At 59.8% G+C, this 12,222-nt stretch overlaps 1 protein-coding gene across 1 annotated transcript in view; it reads right to left on the bottom strand.

Annotated features, from left to right (window-relative positions):
- DCHS1 (dachsous cadherin-related 1) overlaps window positions 1–11,363 on the bottom strand; it is a 119,534-nt gene extending 108,171 nt beyond the window's left edge. Inside the window, exons 1-2 of the mRNA XM_073327118.2 lie at window positions 11,143–11,363; window positions 2,961–4,789 (exon numbers count right to left, since the gene is read on the bottom strand). Of these exons, the coding sequence (XP_073183219.1) occupies window positions 2,961–4,712 (1,752 nt within the window). The 5' untranslated portion in view covers window positions 4,713–4,789; window positions 11,143–11,363. The remainder of the gene's footprint in view (window positions 1–2,960; window positions 4,790–11,142) is intronic.
- Window positions 11,364–12,222: the final 859 nt, after the last annotated feature.

Here is a 12,222-nt window from a genome sequence, read left to right as displayed (position 1 = left end):
GGGATTCTTTGGCCTGGACTCTGCAGGAGGTCTGACTGGATCATGAGGCACTAAAAGCTATGGATTTGTGCCCCCTGGGCTCTGCTCAGTTCTTCAGGCCTGGCTTCCCCTTGCTGGGGCCCAGTGCCGAGCCTAGTTGCCTGCCAGGCTCCTTTCCCATCCTCTCACGTTTCCCGGCTCAGAGGAAGCAGCAGCAGATGTGTGAGCTGTTTGCTTTGTGCTGTGACCACGTGGGAGTTACCTGCACTCGGCCCAGACCCGCTGTTTCCAAACGAAACATGAGGACTGAGCCAAAGGCCCGAAATCCAGCCAAACCCTCAGCCACTTTGGCCTGCTTGGACAGCTCCCGCCACTTGCATGATTCACAGGAGAAGAGCCTCCAGCTGCAATCCCATTACACAGGGAGTGGAGGCTGCTGCCCAGGGCCTGCTCCAGCCCCTAAGAGTCACAGCTGCCCTCCCTCCAGGGCAGGTGTGGAGTCTGCGGAAGTTCAGCCAGAGACAAGAGGGGCCTTCAGAGGCAATGTTCCTGATTCCCAGGCCCCGCACCAGCAAACCAGGCTCCCCCTCCTCCCTTACTCTGAGGCAGGGACTCTCCTGCTCCCTTCCCCCTTTTCCCCTTGCTGCTCCCAACAGGCACAGAACTCCAGTCCCTTCTCCCGCAATTGCATTTCCAGAACCCGGCTCCGCCTTTCCCCCACAACTCGTGAACCAAACAGAAAAGTGCTGAGAGAGGCATCCCTTCAGGGGTACGGGCCGGGGAGGGGTGACTGCTGTGTGACACCAGCCCCCATGGCTCACCCTACTACAGCATTGCAGACTCAGCCCCAGTGCTCACCTTCCCACACCGCTCGGCCCCTCCACTCACCTTCCCCCCACTGCCTCTGAGCCACCCCTCCCCCACACCGCTCACCTTCCCCCCACTGCCTCAGAGCCACCCCTCCCCCGCACCACTCACCCTTCCCCGCACTGCTTCAGAGCCACCCTCCCCCACACCGCTCACCTTCCCCCCACTGCCTCAGAGCCACCCCTCCCCCGCACCACTCACCTTCCCCGCACTGCTTCAGAGCCACCCCTCCCCCACACCGCTAACCTTCTCCCCACTGCCTCAGAGCCACCCCTAACCCCCCACGGCTCACCTTCCCCCCACTGCCTCAGAGCCACCCCTCCCCCGCACCACTCACCTTCCCCGCACTGCTTCAGAGCCACCCCTCCCCCACACCGCTAACCTTCTCCCCACTGCCTCAGAGCCACCCCTAACCCCCCACCGCTCACCTTCCCGCAACCGCCTCAGAGCCACCCCTCCCCCGCACCGCTAACCTTCACCCTACTGACTCAGAGCCACACTTAACCCACCACCGCTCACCTTCCCCCAACCGCCTCAGAGCCCCCCTAATCCCCCACCGCTCACCTTCCCGCCACTGCCTCAGAGCCACCCCTCCCCCACACCGCTAACCTTCACCCCACTGCCTCAGAACCACCCCTCCCCCACACCAGTCACCTTCCCCCCACTGCCTCAGAGCCACCCCTCTACCCCCCTCCACTCACCTTCCCCCCGCTGCCTCAGAGCCACCCTTCCCCCACACCACTCACCTTTCCCCCACTGCCTCAGAGCCACCCCTCACCCCTTCACTCACCTTCCCCCCACTGCCTCAGAGCCACCCCTATCCCCCCTCCACTCACCTTCCCCCCACTGCCTCAGAGCCACCCCTCCCCCACACCACTCACCTTCCCCCCACTGCCTCAGAGCCACCCCTCACCCCCCACCACTCACCTTCCCCCCCACTGCCTCAGAGCCACCCCTCCCCCACACCACTCACCTTACCCCCACTGCCTCAGAGCCATCCCTCCCCCACACCTGTCACTTTCCCCCCACTGCCTCAGAACCACCTCTTGCCCCCAATAACTCAATTTCCCCACCGTGCCCCCACTCATCCCTTGCTCATGTCAGACAGACACCCCGCACACTAGCTCCCCAGGCATTTCCCCCTGCATGGACTTGCCATCTTATGGAGCAAACCCCTTCCCTCTGCCCATCTCTGCTCCTGACCCCGAAGCTGCCCCCCTGCATCTCTCATCCTCCTGACTGCACCTGCAGATCTCATCCTCCCTTCACCCCGGGCCTCTCCTTTCTCTCCCAGCTGGCTACGGGCACCCAAAGCAGCAGCATCCCATCTCCAGCATGCTCTGTCTCTGGCAGAATCCCAGGGGTTTGTGAGGGATTTGGATGGTACTGAGCATTGACGCTGGCTCCTAGGTTATTGTTAGGGAGGAACCACTGTTCAGTGATGAGGGCAGGGGACTGAGAGTCTGGATTCCCGAGTTCTTTTCCCAGCTCTGAACAGACCAACTTTGACAGACTGAAGAAGTTCCACGTATCTCAAAGCCACTAAATCACACACTTTCACAGAAATCAGATCTCAGTCGGGGTCTGTGTGGCACCCAGCACAAGGGGGCCCCTGATCTCAGTCACAGGCTCTAAATGCCACTGTAATACTGTTACTGATAATATTACCCACCCCAGACCCTGCTGCCTATCCCACACAAGGCGGGGGACTCCACTCTGACCCATACACCCACTAGTCCCTGACCCCTTCCCCTTCCAGGTCAGTCCCCCACCCCCCCAACTCATCCATCCCAGGCCCTGATTCCTCTCCCATTGCCCCCCATCTCCTCTGCCCTCCACGCCCCTCCTTCTGCCCACATACAATATCCCCCACCCTTGGCCTTGATCACTCTTCAGCCTGACCATCCAACTGCTCTGAACCCCAGGCCTCTCCCGCTGCCTGGCCACCTCCTACCCTCCACGCCACGCCTCTCCCCATGCCTGGCTACCCTCAGCCCCTCCGCCTGCCTGGCTACCCTCCACTCTAAGCCTCTCCCCCTGCCTGGCCACCCCCAGCCCAGCCATCCCCACCCTGCACCCCAGGGTGTCCCCCATTTGTCCGGCTGTCCCCCCACCTGTAGGAAGCAGGTCCCAGCGGGTGTGTTCTCCTTCAGGGATATATTGTAGAAGTTGCTCCTGAACACAGGCTCATTATCGTTGATGTCCTGCAGGGCCACGTGCACCACGGCCGTGGAGGAGAGGACAGGTGTCCCTCTGTCCGTGGCCAGCACCGTCAGCTGGGGCTGAGGGTCCTTCTCATAATCCAGGGAGGCAGCAGTGGTGATGATGCCTGTGGCTGGGTCAACGGTGAACCAGTTGGAGTGGGTGTCCTGACTGTGTAGGATGCTGTACCGTACCTCCCCATTGGGACCCTGGTCCTTGTCACGGGCTGTCACCTGCAGGACAAAGCTGCCTGGGTACACCACCTCAGGGATGCTCTGCTTGTATTCCTGCTGGTCAAAGAGTGGTGGGTTGTCATTGACATCCATCACCTGCAGCACAAAGGCCGACTCTGCCCGCAGCGGAGGGGTCCCTGAGTCAGTGGCCGTCACCCGCAGGTCATAGGAGTCTCTCTCCTCCCGATCCAGCAGCTGGTCCACACAGATCAAGTAGATGATATTGTCCTTGGTGGTGAGGGCAAATTTGCCATCTCCCCCCTCCAGGGAGACATTGACATTGGAATACTCACCATAGTCGGGGTCCGAGACAGAGATGCGTGCCACGTACTGGCCGGGCTGGGCACCCTCGGAGATCTGTGGCGAGCCGTCCTCGCTCAGGAAGATGATGGTCATAGTGGGCTGGTTGTCATTGTAGTCGCGCACGTGGATGGTGACAAAGGCTGTGGTGACTTCTGGGTGCATAGCCTTGTCCCGGGCCTGCACAACCAGCTCATGCACCTTCCTCATCTCATAGTCCAGCCCCTTGTTGAGCTTGATGACACCCGTCCTGGAGTCGATGGTGAAGTACTGATCAGGGTCACTCTGCCGACGGTTGATCTCATACACCACAGCCCCGTTGTCACCCTCATCTGCATCGGAGGCAAAGACCTGCAGGATGCTGCTGCCTGGCTTCAAGTTCTCAGAGATGAGGGTGTGGTAGCGGCTCTGGTTGAAGGCAGGTGCATTGTCGTTGATGTCCTGTATGGCCACATCCAAACTCATCTGAGTGCTCCGGGGAGGGGAGCCGCCATCATAGGCCTCCAGCAGCAGGGAATACGACGAGCAGTTCTCCCGGTCCAGGACGTTGCTTACCACCAGGTCCAAGTACAGGACGCCACTGGGGCCCCTGCGGGTCTCCAGGCGGAAGGCTTGGCCCGCATTCTCCCCTTTGAGCACATAACCCTGGGTGTTCAGCAGGCCACTGTCAGCATCGAAGGCTGGGTCCAGGGGGAACCTGCTGCCAATGTGGGTGTGCTCTGGGATTTGAAAGGTGCGGTGGTGCTTGGGGAATACTGGTGCATGGTCATTGATGTCATTCACCTGGACATTCACCTCCACTGTGATGCCCTCAGGGGTGACAGCAATGAAACTGTAACGGTCCCGGCTCTCTCGGTCCAGCACACGGGCTGTTTTGATGATGCCTGTGTTCTCATCTATCTCCAGGTCCGTGGTGACACCGCTGCCCTCCTGTGCAGAGATGAAGTACATGTAGGCAGTGGTGCCGGGGGGCAGTCCAGCACTGATGTCCCCGATGATGGTGCCAGCTGGCTGCTCCTCATCTATCTGTAAATCCAGGGTGCCCAGCACAGTAGAGCCCTGCCCTGGCCTTAGGCCCCCAAGTAGCAGCAGCTGCAGCAGCAACTGGGCTGATCTTTTCAGGCACCCCATCACTAACAAATCCCTGAGGCCCTGGGGACGGAGGTGAAGGTTGGCTCAGTCTCCTTTTCAGTGTGCGCTCCTTAATCCTGCAAGGAATGCAGATCAGAGGAGGCTGGTCAGGAGGGGAGCAGCAAGCAAAGGACAGGAAAAGCATAAGGGGGAGGGGAGCCCTGCCAGGTACCCCCAGCCTCCTCCCTCTGATTCCTTTCCCTCTAGCAGGAAACCTATGAGACAAAGAGGTCGTTACACAAAATTAGACCCAGAGGAGAAAGAGTAAAACCAGGGCAATACAGAGGAGCAGAAACATTTGCTGGTGCCTGAGGAGAAGGCCTGGGGCTCCCTCTGGGGCTGCATGTCCAGCTCCAGGCAGGCTACAGAGCTAACAAGAAGTTCAGGCTTGTACTATACACTATAACGGACCATTCCCATTGCAGCTTGTGCTCTTCCCAAGAGCCATCCCGGCTCTGCAGCAGGGTCACAAAGAAGCTGAGTGCTGGTCAGGACTCCTGGGTTCTATTCCCAGCGCTGACCCTGACCTTCAGCAGGCTTTTCCCTTGTCTGTGTCCCAATATCCCCCTCTGTAAATGAATATAGATGGGTCAGCTCTGTCAGGCTGGGTCTGCCCTACGCTCTGGAAGGGTTCCAGAGGGGCTGGTGCCCAGGACTGCAGGTTGCCAGGGCACTGAGCAATGTCATCATTACCAGGTTTGGTCCCTCAGCTCTCACATGCCAATGACCTGGGGAGCACATGGTATGAGCCTGCGAGAGATGTTGACAGGCCCTCTCAGGGCACTCCCCCGGGGGAAAAGAGGTTAGGTGTGAAAAATGGGGGATCCAAACCTGATATCAACTGGAAGGTGCCAGTGTGCAGCCGAGCTGGATAGGGCCTCATGCCCCAGTGGCCAATAAATCAGCAGGGCTCTACCACCCAGCAGGCATCTACCATTTAGAGATTGTCCAGCTTAAAACCTGGTCCCTCTGGAGCAGAAGTGGCCCATCATTTTAGCCTGGCACAGATTTGGGATGCCCCTGAGTGGACACTGTGCCAGGATGGTAACAGCAGAGTGGGAATGTGGCAGCTGGCTGTAAGTCCCACAGCTGCCCTGGCTTTCCGTGCATTTTCTCCCTGTCCCACATACCCTCTGCTGCTTGCACTCCTCCTTTGTCTCCTTCTCCCTGCTTCTTGGCTCTCTGGCTCCTTTGCTCCATCCCCTTCACTCCCCCTACTGCAGCTTCAGCTCACTGCAGCGGTGGGCGAGGGATGGGCAAAGGAGGAGTGGCTGTGATGCTGCTACACCGAGAGCCTGAGGGCTGCCTGGCCCCCTGGGCATGGCTCACACGCCCCAGGAGCAGGCAGGGCAACTTAACAGTCAGGAAGCTCATCAAGGCGCACAAGCCCCAGTGCCGCTCTTAGCCCCCGGTGAAGCAGGGCTTAGTGGTCTGCAGGGATGGCGTCAGCATGAGCTCATACTTGGACTCTCTTGAAAGCATTTGCTGTGGGTCCCATAACCACACTCAGGAGTTGCTCATGTCAGACATGGGGCGGCAGGAACTTCACTGCGTTCAGGGATGGAGATGGGTGGGGGCTGCTGGCTTCCAGCTGGCGATAAACTAGTGTGTGACTGGGGAGATGGATGTGACTGGACCGGCTGAAGCACCCCATAGCAGTATTAAGCCTTTCCAGGGGCACAGAGAGTCAGGACTCCTGGGTTCTATTCCCAGCTCCAGAAGTGGATCTGCCTTAATACAAATAGCTTCCCTGTAAGCTGCAACAATTGCTAACATGGAAAGCGATCTTAGGTAAACATTTTCTATACGTGTAGTTTCTTTAAACACAGACCAACATTTGGACCCATAGAGGAGCAGCCGGTGCCCTGGGACTCCATGCTTCTCTATGGACCATGGTTTAGTAACCACTGCTCTAGGGTCCCGGCTCCTGGGGCTCGATCGTCTCCCAGCAGGATACAAGAAGTCAGTGGGACTTACTCATATCCTGGCACTGGCTTCAAGTTGGACTTATGCCACTGAGTCACTGAAGGGCCTTGAAAAATCACCTCACTTCCCCCTGCTAAAGCAGTGATAATGATACTTACCCAGATTGGGGGTGGTTCAGTGGGTTCTGTGTGTGGATGGGGCAACAATTTCTGGCAGTTGAGACAGGCTAGACCCTTGGCCTGTAATAAGTCTCAAGTGACCCAACCTTGGCTTGCTGGGGCCCATGCTGAGTCAGGCTAAGAACAAATGGGAGGTGGGGAATCTCGGGTTTAGGCCTTTGGCTGAGGCTAGGCAGGTGGGGAGCAGAGGGTCTGTCCCATGGAAGTCAAAGGAGAGAGAGGGAGCTGGAGCGTGACAGCGGGACCAAGGCTCAATGCTGTTGTGATATAAACAGAAGTGGGTAAACTAACCTAAACTAAACTCCATATTTCCCAAAGGAGACATGGATAAACTCATTATCCATGTGTGCTCTGAACTACCATGCTGAAAGGGCTGGGTTTGCACAGGAGAGCAAATCCCATTAGTGCCAGGAGGGCAGCAAACCTAGGAAGGTGCTGGGTGAATTTGGAGGGTGACTGGGGAAGGAATGAAGCTGAGGGGTATCGAGGGCAGCTGGGTGTGTGTGGAGTGTGTGCAGACTCGTATCTCCCGTCTCATGTGTGCCCTGGTAGGGTTGGGGACTGGGAGGTTCAGGCCTGTTCCCCCTCCCCACACCAGGAGGCCCGGCTGTTGGATCTCCCTGCTTGCCCTGGGCAGAGGTTGGGAGCAGGCTGTTCAAGGCGCGGGCAGACCCGCATCCTGATGAGCCTCACAGGCTCAGGCCAGTGGGGAAGGCTGCGGTGACCTCAGTGGATGCAGAGTCACCAAATCCCAACAGCTGCTTCCAATTAGCAGATAGCTCAGTGCAAGGGGCTGGCGCGGCTGGTCCAAGCCCTGCCTGTGTAATGTGAGCCAGGCTGCCTCGCTCGCTTGCTCACTCCCCTCCCTTCCCGAGGCACTGAGCTCCCTATAAAACCAATGGCAGACTCAGCCACCCTGCAGAAAGCCATTAGCCAGCAGCACCCCCCACCATGCCACACCAGGATTCCAGACCACAGAGCTGGGGGCGGGGAGCGGGGGCGTGGAGAGGGAAAGAGGCAGGGGAGATGATGGGGCTTTAGCAAGGTTTGTGTTCTGGATTAAAATGCACTGGGTTCCCTCCAGCAACTGCACCTCCAGCTTCACTCATGTCCTTGGGCCTCCAATACCCGGCACAGGGCTGGCATATCAGAGGTACTGGGAGATCCAGGCCCAGGGGAAGGAGAGGCAGGTTATTGATGAGCAGGGGAAGGAAACAGCAGGAAAACAGAGAGCACATGCAACTGTCCATCCAGCTACAGAATTTCCTGTCTCCTGGCATGTCTAGGGGTACATCTACACTGGACCTGAAGTGTAATTTCCAGCCCGGGTAGCCATACCCGCACTAGCTCTGATTGAGCTAGCATGCTAAAAACTGTAGCTGCAGGAGGACAGGCTAACCCCATGAAGATGTACACAGGATTTCAGACAGGATCCTGCTTCAGATAACTAGCCCGTCCTGTGCCATCAGTGCACCACTTCTATTCTTAGCATGCTAGAATTTTGATTAGCACTAGAGTGAGTGTGTCCACCCATGCTGGAAATTATTTGCCCAGCTTCAGTGTAGATTTACCCAAAGTGCCATCTACTAGGCATGGTGAATTAGGCGCCAATGACCCCTACTGGAAGGACAGTGAAGGGAGTGGCACAGAGGGTATGACCAAGCAGCATAGGCACAGTCAAAGACAATGCAAATAGTGCTAATGCTGCATGCTGGCTCCATAGAAATACACTCACAGTATACACAGCACTGGTGAGACCTCCCCTGGAATACGGTGTGCAGTTCTGGTCTCCCATGTTTAAGAAAGATGAATTCAAATTGGAACAGGTGCAAAGGGCTACTAGGATGATCCGAGGAATGGAAAACCCACTGTACGAGAGGAGACTCAAAGAGCTTGGCCTGTTTAGCCTAACCAATAGAAGGCTGAGGGGAGATACGATTGCTGTCTATATATACGCATCAGAGGGATAAATACAAGGGAGGGAGAGGAGTTATTTAAGTTAAGTGCCAATGTGGACACAAGAACAAATGGATACAAATTGGCCATCAACAAGTTTACGCTCAAAATTAGGCAAAGGTTTCTAACCATCAGAGGAGTGAAGTTCTGGAGCCGCCTCCCAAGGGGAGCAAAAACACCTAACTGGCTTCAAGACTGAGCTTGATAAATTTGTAGAAGGGATGGTATGATGGGACTGCGTACAATGGCATGTGTCCGATCGGTGACTGCTAGTAGCAAAACTCCCCAACTGGAGTTGCTGGAGTTGCTGGAGACGGGACACTAGATGGGGGGGTGGGGGGGAGGACTCTGAGTGACTACAGAGAATTCTTTTCCAGGTATCTCCTGGTGGGTCTTGCCCACTGACTAGATGATCATGATGGTCAGTCCTGGCCTTAAAGTCTATGAGGTCCCTATATGTGTAAAAATATTATTGAGCCCTAGTCTTCACGCAGACTACCCTATACCCACAACTTCAAACCGCTAGCCTTCAAAGCCAGACAAAGCCCATCAATGACCGGCAGTGGTTCTGCCTCCCAACCCCTACCCAGCTGGTGCACAGCTGCCCCCCCCGCCCCATATTCTCCACTTCCCCTTCCAACCCCTGTCCATCTCCTCCTGCTCTGCAGCATGACCCCATATCCACTGCTCCCCTTTCCAACCCTACCCAGCTCCCCCATGGCCTGTACCCTGACACCCTCTCTTACACTCCTCCTTCCAGGCCCTACGTGGCTCCCCCATGGCCTGCAGCCTGACCTTTCTCCACCGCTCCCCCTTCCAGCCCCTCCTCGGCTCCTCCTGGCCTGCAGCATGACCCCATCTCCCTACCATTACTATGTACATTGGTGCCCTCCTCCCCCATTCCCTTACCAGCAGTCTGGGTCTGCAAATGCCTTGAGCAAAGGCTGGCTCTGGAGCAGCCAGATCAACATCCACCCGTACTCCAGACCCTCTCAGATAGTGTACCACAGCCTTGTCATGCACACAACACACTCCCAGCTGGCGCGCACACACACAGCCCTCTCTCTCTCCAACACACACATACAACGTCACTCTCACACGCACAATACACTCCCACCTGGCTCACACACACACACACTGTGTGTCTTTCTCTCTGTCTCACACACACACACACGTCTCTCTCTCACACACAAACTACACTCAGTGGGTGCGCACACACACAGACATACGCACACATACAATACGCTCAGTGGGCACACACACACAGGCACACACACACAATGTCTGTAACACACACAATACACTCAGTGGGCGTGTGCACGCACACACACAATGCACTCACAGCTGGCACACACAGTGTCTAGCACACACGTCCAGCAGAAACACACTCACAGTCTCTCCCACACCCTCTCTGCCCACGCAGCCTGCGCAGCCAAAGCACCCGAGTGGCCTGACACGTTCCCGGAGCGTGGCCAAAGCCAGACCCTGGGACCCTCTGGACCCGCTGCCCCTCCAGGCACAGCATGTGCAACCCCCCCCTTGCGGGCACCCCCCTTCCAGGCTCCGCACCCCATTGTCTCGCACTGCCGAGCAGAACAAAGCGCTCGGTTTCCCCAGCAAGAATTTACCGGAGGGGCCGTGACCGTGTAAACGGGGCGGGCCGGGAACCCCGTTCTTACCCCCCACCCCGGAAAGGAGCGGCGCCCAACAGCCTCTGGGCTCCGGAGCGGGTACCTGGGCCATGGGAGGGATGCGGAGCAGAGGCCGAGAATGGGGAAGGGACTGCGGGGACGCGGCTGGGGCCCGCGGGAGCCCGCTCCAGTCCCCGTGCCAGGAGAGCACAAAGCGGCCATCCCCGCTGTGTCTGGGCGCCGCCCCGTGCGCGGCGCCAAGCCGGGGGGAGGAAGAAGGGGGGCGCGGGACTGGGAGCCGGAGGGGTGGGTGCGGGGCGGGGAGCCGGGGGCGGGGAGCCTGGGGATGGCGCAGGGTCGGGGGAACCGGGGGGGGGGCGGGGACGGGGAGCCGAGGGGGGAGGCACAGGGGCTGAGGGGGGCGCGGGACGGTGAGTCGGAGGGGTGGGTGCGGGGCGGGGAGCCGGGGGCGGGGAGCCTGGGGATGGCGCAGGGTCGGGGGAACCGGGGGGGGCGGGGACGGGGAGCCGAGGGGGGAGGCACAGGGGCTGAGGGGGGCGCGGGACGGTGAGTCGGAGCGGGGGGTGCGCGGACGGGGAGCCGCAGGGTCCGGGAGCCGGGGGGGGCGGGGACGGGGAGCCGCAGGGTCGGGCGAGCCGGGGGGGCGGGGGCGGGGAGCCGAGGGGGGAGGCGCAGGGTCGGGGGAAAGGGGGTCCGGCCCCAGCGCTCAGCACTTACGCCCGTCGGGCTCCGCGGCGCAGTCACGGCCCCGCAGCCGGCCCCGCACAGCGCCCCTGCGGAGCCGGGCACCGACTCCCCATCGCGGCTGCCGAGCGCCGGTGCCCGCTGCAGGGATCTTCGCTGCCTCCGTCCTCGAGCTCCGCTGGCTGCTCGGGAGCCGGGGACGCAGGGTCCGCACTGGGCTGGGAGCGCAGGCTCCTGCTGCAACCCGATCCGGCGGCCCCCTCCCCGCCCCTCACCGCCCCGCTCCCTCCTTCCTCTCCACCCCCCCTCCCCAGGCTGCACGATTCATCGCGCCACCGGGAGCAGGGCCAGGGGAAAGAGGGAGCCGCGCACAGCTGGGCTGGGGGCTGCCTGCCGGAGGGGGAGGGAGGGGCCGGGGAGCAGAGAAGGGACAGCGTGAGGGGAGCGACGGGAGGAAGACAAGAAAGGACAGCGAGAGGAGGGGGCTGGGCGGGGAGGGGGGAGCAGAGACGGGACAGTGAGGGGAGGGGGCAGGGAGGGGGAGCAGAGACGGGATAGTGAGAGGAGGGGTGAGGGGGGAGCAGAGACGGGACAGTGAGGGGAGGCGGCAGGGAGGAGGAGCAGAGAAGGGATAGTGAGGGGAAGGGGGCAGAGAGGGGGGAGCAGAGACGGGGGAGCAGAGACGGGATAGTGAGGGGAAGGGGCAGAGAGGGGGGAGCAGAGACGGGATAGTGACGGGAGGGGAAGGGGGCAGAGAGGGGGGAGCAGAGATGGGATAGTGAGGGGTGATGGCAGGGAGGGGGGAGCAGAGACGGGATAGTGAGGGGAGGGGGATGGGGCAGGTTGGGGGAGCAGACATGGGATAGTGACGGGAGGGGGCAGGGGCGCAGAGACAGGATAGTGATGGGAGAGGGCAGGGTAGGGACGGGGAGCAGAGACGGGATAGTGAGAGGAGGGGTGAGGGGGGAGCAGAGACGGGACAGTGAGGGGAGGGGGCAGGGAGGGGGAGCAGAGACGGGATAGTGAGAGGAGGGGTGAGCGGGGAGCAGAGACGGGACAGTGAGGGGAGGCGGCAGGGAGGGGGAGCAGAGACGGGATAGTGAGAGGAGGGGT

Source organism: Lepidochelys kempii, chromosome 1 (genome assembly GCF_965140285.1).
Source record: "Lepidochelys kempii isolate rLepKem1 chromosome 1, rLepKem1.hap1, whole genome shotgun sequence".
Classification (NCBI taxonomy): Eukaryota; Metazoa; Chordata; order Testudines; family Cheloniidae; genus Lepidochelys; species Lepidochelys kempii.
This window is presented reverse-complemented; position numbering and strand designations above follow the sequence as displayed.